Source organism: Geotrypetes seraphini, chromosome 6 (genome assembly GCF_902459505.1).
Source record: "Geotrypetes seraphini chromosome 6, aGeoSer1.1, whole genome shotgun sequence".
NCBI classification, from domain to species: Eukaryota; Metazoa; Chordata; class Amphibia; order Gymnophiona; family Dermophiidae; genus Geotrypetes; species Geotrypetes seraphini.
Window position 1 is genome coordinate 222,634,214 of NC_047089.1, and position 15,505 is coordinate 222,649,718.

General features: G+C 44.9%; 1 protein-coding gene across 1 annotated transcript in view; it reads left to right on the forward strand.

Annotated features, from left to right (window-relative positions):
- The first annotated feature begins 446 nt into the window (after positions 1-446).
- Positions 447-15,505, forward strand: part of LOC117362955 (inositol polyphosphate-5-phosphatase A-like) — a 101,179-nt gene continuing 86,120 nt past the window's right edge. Inside the window, exons 1-3 of the mRNA XM_033950045.1 lie at positions 447-670; positions 8,174-8,215; positions 12,625-12,725. Of these exons, the coding sequence (XP_033805936.1) occupies positions 611-670; positions 8,174-8,215; positions 12,625-12,725 (203 nt within the window). The 5' untranslated portion in view covers positions 447-610. The remainder of the gene's footprint in view (positions 671-8,173; positions 8,216-12,624; positions 12,726-15,505) is intronic.

The following is a 15,505-nucleotide window of genomic DNA, read 5'->3' on the forward strand; positions in this document are numbered from 1 at the left end:
GATTGCTTTTGGGCCAAAAGTAAAAAGAACTGACAGAACTTGGGGAGGGGGGTGGGGCTCAGTTCTGAAATAACGAGGGTTGGCTGCAGCGGGGCGACAGTAACAAGATGCACCCCTATTTTAAGCTTATTTTGAGGGGAAAAAAGTGCACCTATATGCTGGCAAATATGGTATATTGCATGTAACCATTGGGCAGACTGGATGGACCATTCAGGTCTTTATCTGCCATAATTTACTATGTTACTACGTTGGTATTTTCCAATAGATTTCAGTTGTGCACACTTGGGAGAAAGAGACAGTCAGAAGCATGTGCTGAAACTTAGAAACATTAAATAAAACTGAAATTGGTATCTCCAAAGCACTTTGGCTGAAGTAAAAGTTGACATTATGAGGGAGAGGGGCGAGCTGTGCAGTACACTAAAACGTGGGGCCTCGTAAAAGCGCAGCCGCTGGGTAAATACTCTCTCTTCAGCAGGCGGCGGGGGAGGAGCGAGCTGGCGGGCGGGAAGGCGCGGCGGCCTCAGCTTCCTGAAAGTCTGCCGAGGCAGGTGCCTGCTCCGTGTACCGAGTTTCGTCCGCTCTGTGTGAGCCCGAGGGAGGCTGCGACCGGATGGGGGGCCGGGTGGAGCTCCTGCTGATCACGGCCAACGTGGGCTCCGTGTGTGACAAGGTGGGTACGGGGAGGGGGGAGGGGCGCGCCCGCCCTGAGAGGCCTGCCCGCGCAGCTTCGGCCCCCGATGCCCCCCCGCAGACTTGGGGGAAGGGGCACTGCTGAGAGAACAGGGCAACTTTTCAAATTCGCCGCTGCCACAACGATACTCCTCCCTGAGCACAGTGGACGAGTTTGCGCAATAGTGGGGGTGGGTCGAGCCCACCGCGTCGGACGTGCTCTTTGTTCATATGGGCGATAACTTTGATGGTTAGTTTGTTCAACTTGATTTTGTTTTCGTTTAAGATGTTTCTGTTTCCCGCGACTCCCGTCTTTAATACTGGATGTTGTACGTTAGGGAACATAAGAATAGACGTATTAGGGTAGTCCGACGGGGTGTAAGAAAATAAGATTATACAGACGGAACAAAAAACTCCCACCAGACATGTTTGTAGTATAACGAGAATAAATAAATATAGGAATATATATATTTTTTCAATTGTGATAATAATTTAAATAACTATATTCATATCACAGTTTAAAATAATTGATTATTAATTTAAATAGTGCTCAGACCCACAACCTTAATATTCTAGTGTAGAAACACACAACACCAGTTGTCATCAGACCATCAAGGCACTATTGATGTCTGTACCACCATATAACAATCCAACATCCATTAACTATAAAATAAACTTATCTTTTGTGGTGATTACTGCTTCTCTGATGGTCATTTAATAAGCTGCTGGTGTCATAAAGTGCTTGTGCAAATACTCATAAATAATAACTTCTGGAAGCCAAAAATTACAAATATCTTCCCTTCTACTCGAGTTTCACCTTGTGCTTCCTCAGGAAGGGATTATCTATCAAAAAACATATAATTTAATTTAATATCTCACTACAAAAACATTAACACAAATTCTGTTTATAAAATATATCAATACATAATACAAATTTCCATAAATTACCTAGAAGCAGCCTCCAAAGAAGGACCCATCCAACCTGCTCCTTCTTTGGAGGCTGCTTCTAGGTAATTTATGGAAATTAGTATTATGTAGTGATATATTTTATAAACAGCATTAGTGTTAATGTTTTTGTAGTGAGGTGTTAAATTAAATTATATGTTTTTGATAGATAATCCCTTCCTGAGGAAGCACAAGGCGAAACTTGAGTAGAAGGGAAGATATTTGTAATTTTTGGCTTCCAGAAGTATTATTTATGAGTATTTGCACAAGCACTTTATGACATCAGCTGCTTATTAAATGACCATCAGAGAAGCAGTAATCACCACAAAAGATAAGTTTATTTTATAGTTAATAGATGTTGGATTGTTTTATGGTGGTACAGACATCAATAGTGCCATGATGGTCTGATGGCAACTGGTGTTGTGTGTTTCTACACTAGAACACTAAGGTTGTGGGTCTGAGCACTATTTAAATTAATAATCAATTCTTTTAAATTGTGATATGAATATAGTTATTATTGTAGTATAACATAACCATTATTTTTTTTCATCAAAACAGGACATCTATTCATTGTCAATCCCACCCCCAATTTCTTCCATTCATTTTTCATGTACACATAATATCTTATTAATTCATAATGGTAACCATAAAATTAAAAAAATCCACAAAGCACACTATAGGCAGAGAAAATGTTAGTTATCATTTATATTTGGGGGGGGGTTTCAAAGAGGTCAAGACAGATGACTTTAAAATATGCAATGTCGCCTCAGTAACTATAGAAAAATAGACAAATATAGTGCAAAATATAGACAGCAGATATAAATTCTCAAAACTGACACATTTTGATCACTAAATTGAAAATAAAATAATTTTTCCTACCTTTGCTGTCTGGTGATTTCATGAGTCTCTGGCTGCGTTTCCTTCTGACTGTGCATCCTTTCTTTCTTTCTGCACTCAGGCCCAACAATTGTCCCTTTCTATTCCCTCCCTCCTCCCTTCCTTCCTGTGTCCTTAGTGTCTCCTTCCTATGTCCCCCTCACTGCCTTCCAGCCTTTGTCCCATCCCCTCCCCCTAAGCCTACCTGCCTGCCTACCTCCCTCCCTACCTGCCATGCCAAAGCCTGCCTGCCTCCTTCTCTGCCGCGCTAAAGCCTGTCTCCCTCCAGCACCGATTCAACCCCCCACCCTGGGTCTTCTGCAGCTGCTGCTTCTTGCCGCCTAGAAGCCTTCTTCCCGACGTCAATTCTGGGCCAGCCAATTGCTAACTGGCTGGCCCGGAACTTCCTCTCCGATGCCAGAATTGATGTCAGGAAGAAGGCTTCTAGGCGACAAGAAGCAGCGGCGGACCTGGGAGGAGGGGGGGTTTGAATCGGCGCTGGAGGGAGGTAGGCTTTAGCGCGGCAGGGAGGGGAAGCGAACGCCGGTCCATTGTCCCCGCGCACAGTTTTGGGACACTGTCCCTGAAAACGGAACATTTTGGTGTCCCGAAGCGGTGGGTTGGGACAACGGGATGGTTGGTCCAATAACGGGACATATGGTCACCTTATTGTAGTTACATAGTAGATGACGGCAGATAAAGACCCGAATAGTCCATCTAGTTTGCCTAACCTGATTCAATCTAAAATTTTGTTGAGTTTATTTTATTTTTTTCTTCTCAGCTATTTCTGGGCAAGAATCCAAAGTTCTGCCCGGTACTGTTCTTAGGTTCCAAACACACTAGCTGCTAGAGCAGTGCTGCTTTCATAGCAAAATGAAAAAGCATCAGTTTTTTGTTCTGTTTGTATAATATTATTACCCCCCCCAGCCTCTTTTTTTCAATACTATTGTAGACAGAAAGTAAGTTTAGCCTTACTGGATCAGACCAATGGTCCATCTAGCCTAGTATCCCATCTTCACAGAAGCTAGTATCTGTCAAAAAGCCAGATCGTAGCAACATTCCAGGCCACCGATCCAGGACAAGCAGTGGCTTCTCCCATGTCTGTCTCAACAGCTGTTTATGGACTTTTCCTCCAGGAACTTGTCCAAACTTTTTTTTTTTTTTAAATCAGCTACTTGAACTGCTCTTTCCACATCCTCTGGCAATGCATTCCAGAGCTTAATTATTATCCGACTGAAAAAATAATTTCTTCTTTTTGATATAACTTTGAGTGTCCCCTTAGCCTTTGTAAACTTGATGCAGTAAAAAATTGATCCACTTGTACCCTTGTACCTTAGGAAGGATATGGCGTTACTCGAGAGGGTTCAGAGGAGAGCGACACGCTTGATAAAAGGGATGGAAAACCTCTCATACGCTGAGAGATTGGAGAAACTGGGTCTCTTTTCCCTGGAGAAGAGGAGACTTAGAGGGGATATGATAGAGACTTATAAGATCATGAAGGGCATAGAGAGAGTAGAGAAGGACAGATTCTTCAAACTTTCGAAAAATAAAAGAACAAGAGGACACTTGGAAAAGTTGAAAGGGGACAGATTTAAAACGAATGCTAGGAAGTTCTTCTTTACCCAACGAGTGGTGGACACCTGGAATGCGCTTCCAGAGGGCGTAATAGGGCAGAGTACAGTACTGGGGTTTAAGAAAGGATTGGACAATTTCCTGCTGGAAAAGGGGATAGAGGGGTATAAATAGAGGATTACTGCACAGGTCCTGGACCTGTTGGGCCGCCGCGTGAGCGGACTGCTGGGCATGATGGACCTCAGGTCTGACCCAGCAGAGGCATTGCTTATGTTCTTATGTATGTTCTTACCCATTCTACACCATTCAGGATTGTGTAGACTTTGATCATATGTCTCCTCAGCCGTCTCTTTTCCAAGCTGAAGAGCCCTAACCTCTTTAGTCTTTCCTTATACAGGAGGAGTTCATCCCCTTTATCATCTAGCCCAGTATCCTGCTTCCAATAGTGGTCCATTCAGTTACTATTGGTCATCATGCAAGTGACATTCATAAATGAAATCATGTTAAGAACATAAATGAAATCATCATGTTAAAAATAGCCATACTGGCTTAGACCAGTGGTCCTTCTAGCCCAGTATCCTGTTTCCACAGTGGCCAATCCAGGGGCCATTGGCCTGACCCAATAAGACTGTTCTTATGTTGGAGAAAACAGAATACTTGGCAGAAAGTACAGTTACTTACCTCTGCCAAGGACAGCAAGCAGATATTCTCACATGTTGGTGATGTTATCCACATAACCCGACACTGTCTAAAGTGAACTGTTGTTCATGCTTTGGAGTAGTGTCTGAGCATTTAGCACCCGGAGCCACGGTAGAAACCTCTATCTTAGCTTAGTAAAAGGGTTAAGGGTCTGGATGTTGGGCAAAAGGGTAGTTGTAGATCTAAAAATTCAGGGTTAGTATAAAGATGGTACTGGAAACCATGGGAGGAGATAAGATTACCAAGGGCAGGACCATTAAAAGTAGAGGACAGAAAGGTTCTAAGTTAGAGGAGTTTGGTGGGATGGGGATGGGGGCACATCACGCTTTTGACTTGGTAGTTATGCAGAATGTGAACCTGAAAAGGAAGGGAAGCACCGGAAGCCTTCTTGCCTAGATGTGGATTTGTTCAACAACTGCTCTAGGAAGGTGGAGACTATAGCCCTGGCTTATTCCAAGGGGAATAGAGGGGAGAGAGAGATACTGCTCTAACTTATTCAAAGTGGGAAACGTAGAGGGCAGGGGAGAATGTATAGCTGGGTATTTGTGAGATGTAGCGATTGAGGAGTTTAAAGTGAATATTCGCCATCGACAGCTGAGTTATGCTTATTGCTTTATTTTCTATACTTTCAATTTTGCTGTTGGCTCTTGAGCTTTCTCCTTATTACCAGCTATATTTTGTTTTGAGTGGAGTTTTTTTTAGACCCATGAAGCCTAACAGGTCTCTTTCTCCAGTTCCTTTCTTTTTTTTCCTTTGGGTTCCGTTTAAATAAGTTTGATCCGGTGTTTGGTACTGCTGGCTTTTTGGGAGAAGCTTGAGGTTCAATACTCAGATATAGCCAAGTGTGTATGTTGTTTCATTTAAATGGTTGATTTGAACACACTTGGGTCTCTAGTGAATTAGAGAATGTATAGCCCCAGTTCATAATAGAGGGGAAGGGGAGATTATCCCCCAGCATATCCCAAGCACAAAAAATAGAGGGTGAGTGGAATGTGTAGCCCCAGTTCAATCCGAGTTTGCAGAATAGAAAGGAAGGAGAAACTATATCCTCAGCTCATTCAGTGCCTAGAAAATAAATGGGGAAGACTAAAAATTTGTCATCAAGCATAATCTCTGAACCATGAACTGAGGGTAGTCAACTAATTATTAGCTGATCTCGAAACCCTAGAAAATATGCAACATTTTGACAGCTGCCAAAACTAAAATATTAAGCCTATTGCTTAAACAGTAAACTACTACTACTAATAACTTATATAGTGCTGAAAGGTGTGTGCAGCGTTGTACATTTTGACATTTATAGTCAGTCCCTGCTCGGAAGAGCTTACAATCTAACTTGGACAGACAGATATAACATATAGGGTTGCGGATGCAGAACCCAAGGAGTTAGGAGTTGAAAGTACTCTGAAAAGAGGTGGGTTTTTAATGGCCTTGAACATTGTCAGAGATGGAGCTTGCTGTAGGGATTCGGGCAGCTTGTTCCAAGCATACGGGATCCCAAGGATATACCTACAGTATCTGATTGTAATTTGCCTTGAGCCACTTAAGAGCTAAATCTAGATAGGACTGTACCAGCATCAAAGCTGCTTCTTTAGCTCCGCAGTAGAGGCCTTGATTGGTGACCAGAAGATCATAGATCAAACTCCCAATTTCTCCATTTGAAAGCATATGCTATGATACTGCAAGCATAGCCACACACATAAGAACCAGTGTTGCAGGTGCTTGAATACCTCTACTATTGAGCAAACTCCTTGATTTTGTCCAGGGAAAGAAAATTTTCCATTGGATTTAACACCCCCAATCATTTTGAAAAGTTCCAAGACTTCAGAGTGCAATAGTGCTGATTCATGCATTGTGAAACCAGTGTTTGCTCTATGTGTGTGGCTTTCACAAATATTTTGCATTCTTCCCTCACCAGAGCTGGAAGGACAGAAGGATCTGATGTACCATATCGAAAGAAGAGCAAGCTAAGCTGCCTTCACCTTGGTGTCTATCCACTTCTTCTAAACATGTCCTGAGATCTTAGTACAGGATCTGAGGCTGAGCCATGAGTTAAGGATGAGCCCTTCCTTAGACTATTGGTTGAGCTCTAGATGCCATACAATATGGACAATACAATGTTGTGATCATTGGCAGAGCAGAAGGATTAAAGCCTCCTGTTTAATAATAATAATATATATATATAGATATAGATATATATATATAGATATTCCTTATTTAAATTGTAACAAATGTATAAATAAAGAATTTAAAAAAAATATAAATATATATATATCCTCTATAATAAAACCCTAAGCGCGCATGCGCACTTAGGACGGTGTGCTCCCTGACAGCTTGATGTGTCCCTCCGTGCCGAATTCCATTTTCGAACACGGAGGCAGGGAACACGCTGGCGACTCTCCCCTCCCGCCCTCACTCACCAACTGCTGCCATCGTTGCTGCTCTTCAAAGCAGCCAGCCGGCTGTAGTGAACCTCGCAGGTTGCTCTACACCTCGGTAGCATGTTCCCTCACCGAAAAAAATTGGACTCGTCAATTCAGCGACCGCCCCCACCCCACCCTGGTGAGACCTGACTAACCTCCTCTCCAAGGCCTCCTAAAGCAGTGCTCTGAACGGGCTGCTTTGTGGTATTCTCCGCTGGGGCTTTCCCTCTGCTGCTTTACAGTGGGAGGGTTAGTGGGGTTCTGCTGCATAGGGGAATGGGAAGGAGGGATAGAAAGATACTGCAGAAGGAAGGCCCGACCCTGGCGGAGAAGACCACAAAGCAGCCTGTTCAGAGTGCTGCCGCCGCTGCTGTTTATGGAGGCCTTGGAGCAGAGGTATGTAAGTCTCGTGGGAGGGTCAGTGGGGTTCTGCTGCACAGAGGGATGGGAGTGAGGGATAGAAAGATGCTGCATAAGGGGATGTGTGAGAGGCGAGGAAAGATGCTTGACATGGGGGGTGGGGAGAAAGGAAAGAGGAAGAATTGGGGTGGAGGAGAGGAAGGGAGAGATGATTGTTGTACATAAAAAAAATAAGACATCCCTCGAAAATAAGCCCTAATGCATTTTTGGACCCAAAAGTAATATAAGATGCTCCCTTTTTCAGGGAAACATGGGTATATATATATATATATATATATATATTTGTTAGAGAGAATGGAGAAGATGTGGAATAGAATTTAATATTTTTCCCTGGCATTGGGATCTCAATGGCCATAGGACGGGTGTCACCTTCTATTGCCTGGGCACTGTTTTAATATATTCTTCCCTTGGCACAGGATTGTTGGTGCAGGTCTCCTTTTCCTACCTTTACTTTTCCCTTGGGTATGAGCTTTATTTCTTGGACACAGGTGTCGCTGTTCTTGGGAATGATCTCTTAATGTTGTAGTTCTTTTATATTGATATGAACTGGATGTTCTGCTTTCTCACAACAGCCAGAAGAGCTTCAGGAAAACTGGATGCAGGAGTTATTTAAGGTAAGGAGGGTGTTCTTGACTCATCCCCCTTCTTGAGAGCTTAATACTTTTTGAAAAATTGCAGAAAACTCAATGCAAACAGTAATTAATAATGTTCCACTTGATATTTAAAGTTATTTAATTGGGCAGGAGAGCTTTCTGCCCATTTACATTACCTAAGCCTGCCCAGCCACCCATATTTGGCAGCACTTCAGTGGCGCTGTTGAAACTGAGCAAGTGAGGGGTGATTTCAAAATATCAAGAAGGCAGAGATCTGCAAGATCCAATATGGTGTAAACAAAGAGCAGATCACATGAAGAAAGACTGTACAACATTCAATAAAAAAATCTAAAAGCTCAACATGGCAGTTTCACCCACACAAGGGCTTCATCAGGGGTATACAAGGATTGTTAATAAATAAATAAACACAAATGTTAGTACAATCATAAAAAAGCAAATTCATATAACACAAATAATAAAAATGTGAAAAGTTGAAATCATAAAAACTCAATTGAATAATTAGCAAAAACTGATAAAAAGTGCATCAATATAGCTAAAAAAAACCCCAAATGTTAAAACTGACTGGTTAAATATTTGATGTATTTATCTATACACTCAGGGCTCCTTTTACTAAGGTATGCTTCTAGAATAATTTCAGCTCAATGCTGGCGTTAAGTTGCGCGCACGGCAGTTTAACGCATGCTATTCCGCGCGTTAACTACACATTAACAATCTAAACTACCCCATTCAACCAACGATGAAGATCCTAGGAGTAATACTAGACCAAAGCCTAACCATGAAGGACCACATAGACTCCTTAATCAAAAGAGGGTTCTTCACTCTCTGGAAACTTAAGTCCATTAAGGCGTACTTCCACACTTCAGCTTTCAGAATGCTAGTACAATCCCTAATACTAAACCACCTGGACTATTGCAACATCACCCATCTGACGATCCCCCAGAAGCAAATGCAAAGACTACAACTGATACAAAATGCAGCAGTCAGGATGATTTTCGGGCTGAAGAAGTCCGATCACATAACCCCTTCTTACCGACTCCTACACTGGCTGCCGATGGAGGCGCGCACAAAGTTCAAGCTAGGATGTCTCTGCTTCAAAGTATTAAATGGTCTAGCCCCAAAATACATCACAGATCTCTTCTCATTCCCAACCAACAGACACGAAAGAAAAACACACATGAAATTTGTCTCCCCACCGGCTAGAGGGTGCAAATATAAGAGACACCATCAACAACTGCTATCATATCAAGCAGCCATATGGGGTAAAGACCTAGAATAACTCATTGCACACACAAACAATTATGAAGAATTCAGGAAACACCTAAAAACTTACCTATTCTCGAAACACCTAGGCAACGAACCGGAACATCAACCCCCCTCGTAACATCATCACATAACTAAACTTGCAAACTGTTAACCCCAACCCCTAATCACTAACTACGAACACTCTATTCAAGTCACGGAATATTTCTACTTCTGAGCAAACAGCTTGGCACTTCCGGGCCTTGCAACACACAAACTGTTGTTAACATTATTAATATTATCAGATGTAGACTGCTTTACTCTTTAATTCATTGTACGAGAAGTATACTGCTATACTCTTTAATTCATTGTACGTAAAGTTTCTCTTTATTGTATTGAGATGTACACTGCTAAACTCCTTAATTCATTGTACGTAAAGCTTCTCTTTATTGTATTTACATTTTCTTTTATTGTATTCACAATCTCTTTTACTGTAAACCGCCTAGAAGTCGCAAGATAGCTGGCGGTATATAAAAATAAAGTTATTATTATTATTAACGCACCTTTGTAAAAGGAGCCCTCTGTGTTATCATTTGTCCTTTTAGATGTATTCTTATCCTTTACCTCTAGTCATCCCATAAAAAACTCAGATACTCTTTGATGAGTTGTATATCAAATACCTATTAAACTTGAAATGCCGGATCTGTTGAGAGGGACTCAAAATGCTGGACTCACCGGGGGGAAAGAGATACTGGATCAACTGGGGAAGGGTTGTGGAGAGAAATGCTGGATCTGCTGGGTAGAGGAGGGAGGGAACTGAAGTGCTGTGTTCACTGGAGGAGGGGAAGAGAGAGAAACCAGACTAGGAGAGGGGGAGAGCTGCATGACCATGGAGGGCAGGGGAGAGACAAGGAGAGATGCTGGCCCCAGGGTGGATTGTATGGAAGGAAGGTAGTGACAAGGACACAGAAAGGGATTCTGGGCATGGAGGTAGTAGAGGGACAGGAACACAGGGGGGTGGTATTGGAAAAAAGTGGGATAGGGACATGAGCAAGATGCTGGATATGGGAAGGACACTTTGAGAAAGCAGATTATGAATATGGGGGGTGGGGGATAGATAGGGGCACAGAGAGCAGATGTTGGAGGGGTAGAGAATAGGAATAGGAGAAGAGAGAGATGATAGACAGGGAAGATGGATGATGGACACTGAGAGAGCATAAATAGTAACAGTAGATGTTGCAAAGACCGAAAAAAAAGCAGAGAAATGCAGAAAAGAAACGGTTAAAGAGGGTTGGGATGGGGGAAGGTCGAGATAGGTGTGGCAAGGTATATAAGGTGGACATGGGCACAGGGCAAGGGAGGGGTATAGGCAGGGCAAATGAGGGTCACAAAGCATGGCAGGTGTTGGAATTTTCTCTGTCAAAAAAATTGGCAACACTAAATTGAAGTTGTCTGTAATTTGTTATAGACAATCAATTATGTATGGACTTAAAACTGTATTCCAGTAATCATCCCCTTCTCTTCCCTAAGCCATTACTCCCTTGCCTCCTAAGCCCCCAGATTGGATAAGGAGGCTTGGGGATTGGGAGGATATTTTTGGTGGGAGGGGAGATTGTAATATTGCAGGCAAAGGGGAAAGGAGAAGGAAAGGAGGAAGGCTGTTTTGGGAGGGCTCCAAAATGATGTTCAGCTGATATTTGGGTGCCAGCCAGTATTCTGCTGGGACCCACATAAAACAGTTATGCGGGCCCTGGCTGAATATTGGATGGGGCCTGCATAAGCTTTGCTGGCTAGCAGCGAGCCAATTAGTCCTGGATATTCAGTGCTGGGGCTTGCATTGAATATGTGTGGCTAATTTAGCTGGCCATGGTCAGCATTAAAAAAAACACTGACCACTACCAGCTGAATATTATCCCACTTGTTGGTGGCTGCTAGGAAACAGGATACCCACAGGGCTTAATCTTTGCCTAACCCAGTGGTCTTCACCAATTTTTAAGTCGGGATCACTATGGATCCAAATGAGTTGAAGGAGAGCCACCAAATATCACATATGGGGATGAGACACTACTAATCAATGTGTGTCAGTGACATTCATCCCCACCAGACTATCTTCAAATGTTTCATTAGGGATATCCTCAAGGAGGTATTGAGAACAGCATGCAGCTCTTTCCACCCATCCAAGTTCCCCTTCTGTGGGGATCTTGGATAGAGAAGCATGTTGTAGCAGAAACAATATTCTGAATGATGGGGGCCACCCCAGAGGTCTCCAAGGGCTGTTATTGGCTTCCAGGCCTTGCATTGAAGAACACTGGCCTAATCTATACACCAAGTTCAGGAGGAGGACGAGGGAGATATAGAGTAGGAGAAGGCCAGAGATGATGAAACATCCGAGGCATCAACATCAGGAGTGATATATTTTTAAGTGAGTACAGTGTTGGAGTTTGACGTGTATAAAACAATTCAAAGGGATAAAGTGCTATGATAATTGCTGAGATCACTGTATGTTGATTTTAGATTGTAAACAATTTTTAATGACAGAAAACAGGCGGAACCAAAGGAAAACAGTTGTATACAAAAGACAGCAAACAGAGGCGGGATATCCGCTAGAATAACTCAGAACAGTACAAAATCATGTGTCATTTATACCCACCCATAAACCCCAGAAATATCTTCCAAATTGCCCTCTTCCCCCCCCCCCCTGTTCACCCTACAAGCATGGAGAGGGATGCAGTCTGAAAAAGGGAACAAAAGATCACACATGATTCCCCCAGCGTCTGGACTCTGATGACCCCAGGGCAGTCAACGGGGCTAGACACCCTCTCCCCCACCCAAACCCCACCCCAAAACAACAAAAACACAACCCAGATCCCCCTCCCCTCACCCGCCCCACGCCCCCAGAGCAGAGGGACATGAAAAACCAGACCCGACGTGGACTTTATGTTGATTTTATGGACAGTTGCCAATTAAAGTGAGCATTTAAAAAAAATAACTTTTTACCTGTTTCCTTATTGGGCCTGTTATGAGTATTCCATTAATTAAAGTATAAGCTCATTGTGCAATCTATCATAACCATGAATTCATGCTTGTCAGGGCAGGACTTTGGTGAGGGATCTTGACACATGCAGTATTTGCAGCTAACTGATGGTGAGTGACATTATGGTTTCTTTCAGACTGTGTGCAGGTACTCGCCTCTTTTTTTGGCTCTGCATTGGCAGGAAGTTGGCGGCAAGGACTATCAGCAGAACATGAAGCGAATGGATGACTTTGTCAGGTAAAGAAGTTTTAAGTGGGAAAAGCATGCAGAGCGGGGCTCATTGAATTCTTTCCAACCTCACTGCATGTAAGTGCATTCGGGAGGAAGGTTGGTGGATATGTATGTATATGTTTCTTTGCTGCTATATAAAAGCATGCATGCTTGGATGTGTATGTGTGCTCATGTGATATAGGGGTGTGTATGCTTATTAGTATATTTTATTTGTATGTTTTCTATGTGTTGGTGATCAGGAGAAATGAGAAGGAAGATGTTTGTAACTTGGCTATGGAGTTTGTACACAAAAGCTGCTGACTTCTTTATTTATGGTATCTCCACTTTGACTCTGACTCCTTTACTTATACAGTGGTGCCTCGCATAACGGACGCCTCGCACAGCGAACGCTGCGCACAACGAACTTTATGTCTTGATCCGTACAACGAACTTCGTTTCACACAACGAAGTCGCCCGAGCTGCATCCTCCCGCGCAGGCACTGCGCTTAACTGCCCTCTCTCCGCCTGGTTCCCTCTTGCCCCCCCGACTCCCCGACACGATCGGGGCAAGAGGGAGCTCAAGCCCTCTTGCCCCCCCCGACTCCCCGACACGATCGGGGCAAGAGGGAGCTCAAGCCCTCTTGCCCCCCCGACTCCCCGACACGATCGGGGCAAGAGGGAGCTCAAGCCCTCTTGCCCCCCCGACTCCCCGACACGATCGGGGCAAAAGGGAGCCCAAGCCCTCTTGCCCCGCCGATTCCCCAACTCCCCGACAATATCGGGCCAGGAGGGAGCCCAAGTCCTCCTGGCCACGGCGACCCCCTAACCCCACCCTGCACTACATTACGGGCAGGAGGGATCCCAGGCCCTCCTGCCCTCGACGCAAACCCCCTCCCCCCAACGACCGCCCCCCCCAAGAACCTCCGACCGCCCCCCCAGCCGACCCGCGACCCCCCCTGGCCGACCCCCACGACCCCCCCAACCCCCTTCCCCGTACCTTTCTGTAGTTGGCCGGACAGACGGGAGCCAAATCCGCCTGTCCGGCAGGCAGCCATCGACGGAATGAGGCCGGATTGGCCCATCCGTCCCAAAGCTCCGCCTACTGGTGGGGCCTAAGGCGCCTGGGCCAATCAGAATAGGCCCGGGAGCCTTAGGTCCCTCCTGGGGGCGGGGCCTGAGGCACATGGGCCCAACCCGACCTAAGGGACCTAAGGCTCCCGGGCCTATTCTGATTGGTCCAGGCGCCTTAGGCCCCACCAGTAGGCGGAGCTTTGGGACGGATGGGCCAATCCGGCCTCATTCCGTCGATGGCTGCCTGCCGGACAGGCGGGTTTGGCTCCCGTCTGTCCGGCCAACTACAGAAAGGTACGGGGAAGGGGGTTGGGGGTGTCGTGGGGGTCGGCCAGGGGGGTCGCGGGTCGGCTGGGGGGGCGGTCGGAGGTTCTTGGGGGAGGGCGGTCGTTGGGGGGAGGGGGGGTTTGCGTCGAGGGCAGGAGGGCCTGGGATCCCTCCTGCCCGTAATGTAGTGCAGGGTGGGGTTAGGGGGTCGCCGTGGCCAGGAGGACTTGGGCTCCCTCCTGGCCCGATATTGTCGGGGAGTTGGGGAATCGGCGGGGCAAGAGGGCTTGGGCTCCCTTTTGCCCCGATCGTGTCTGGGAGTCGGGGGGGCAAGAGGGCTTGAGCTCCCTTTTGCCCCGATCGTGTCGGGGAGTCGGGGGGGCAAGAGGGCTTGAGCTCCCTCTTGCCCCGATCGTGTCGGGGAGTCGGAGGGGCAAGAGGGCTTGAGCTCCCTCTTGCCCCGATCGTGTCGGGGAGTCGGGGGGGGCAAGAGGGCTTGAGCTCCCTCTTGCCCCGATCGTGTCGGGGAGTCGGGGGGGCAAGAGGGCTTGAGCTCCCTCTTGCCCCGATCGTGTCGGGGAGTCGGGGGGGGCAAGAGGGCTTGAGCTCCCTCTTGCCCCGATCGTGTCGGGGAGTCGGGGGGGCAAGAGGGCTTGAGCTCCCTCTTGCCCCGATCGTGTCGGGGGTGCCAGGGACCACACGGAGTCACCCACCGTACCACCCGATTCGGGTAAGCGCAGGTATCGGTGGGTGGCTTATTTGCGGGGGGGTGCCTTATTTTACATTTTTTTCTAAAAAGGGGGGGCTGTCTTATTTGATGGCCCTGCCTTATCATCGGGGAAACACGGTAGAAAAAAAAAAAAAAATGAACAGTTAAGTCCCAGTTTTTGCCGCTGAGACTCTGCCCTCTCACTGTAAAATTAGACTCTACTTAGTCTGTCTTTAAATTTAAAAAATGTGTGTTGTTTTAAAAAACAATTATGTTTTTAGATGTATCTAAATAAAAATAATAACCAAAAATTTATCTTTTTTTATGTCATCTTAGCATATTTTATGCTACAGAACGAATTATTTTTTTTAACATGTATTGTTATGGGAAAACGCGTTTCACACAACGAACGTTTCACATAACAAACTTGCTCCTGGAACGGATTAAGTTCGTTGTGTGAGGCACCACTGTATATCTAAATAGGAGTTCGTCTCATTCTCTAGCTGCCACTTTCACTAATATAAATATTATAAAATATATTACATTTTATAATCATCAAAGAACTTGATATCAAAATAGATTCTAAAAGTATACTGAAACAAATGGGTTAATCAAATTATTAATTACATTACATTGTACTTGTTAACCGCATTACCAAAAGTTCTATGTGGTTTACAAAAAATTATTAATTATAACATATTACATAGAAAGAATGAATTAATTAGTTAAATATTTAAGGAAAAAAATAGGTTTTCAATTT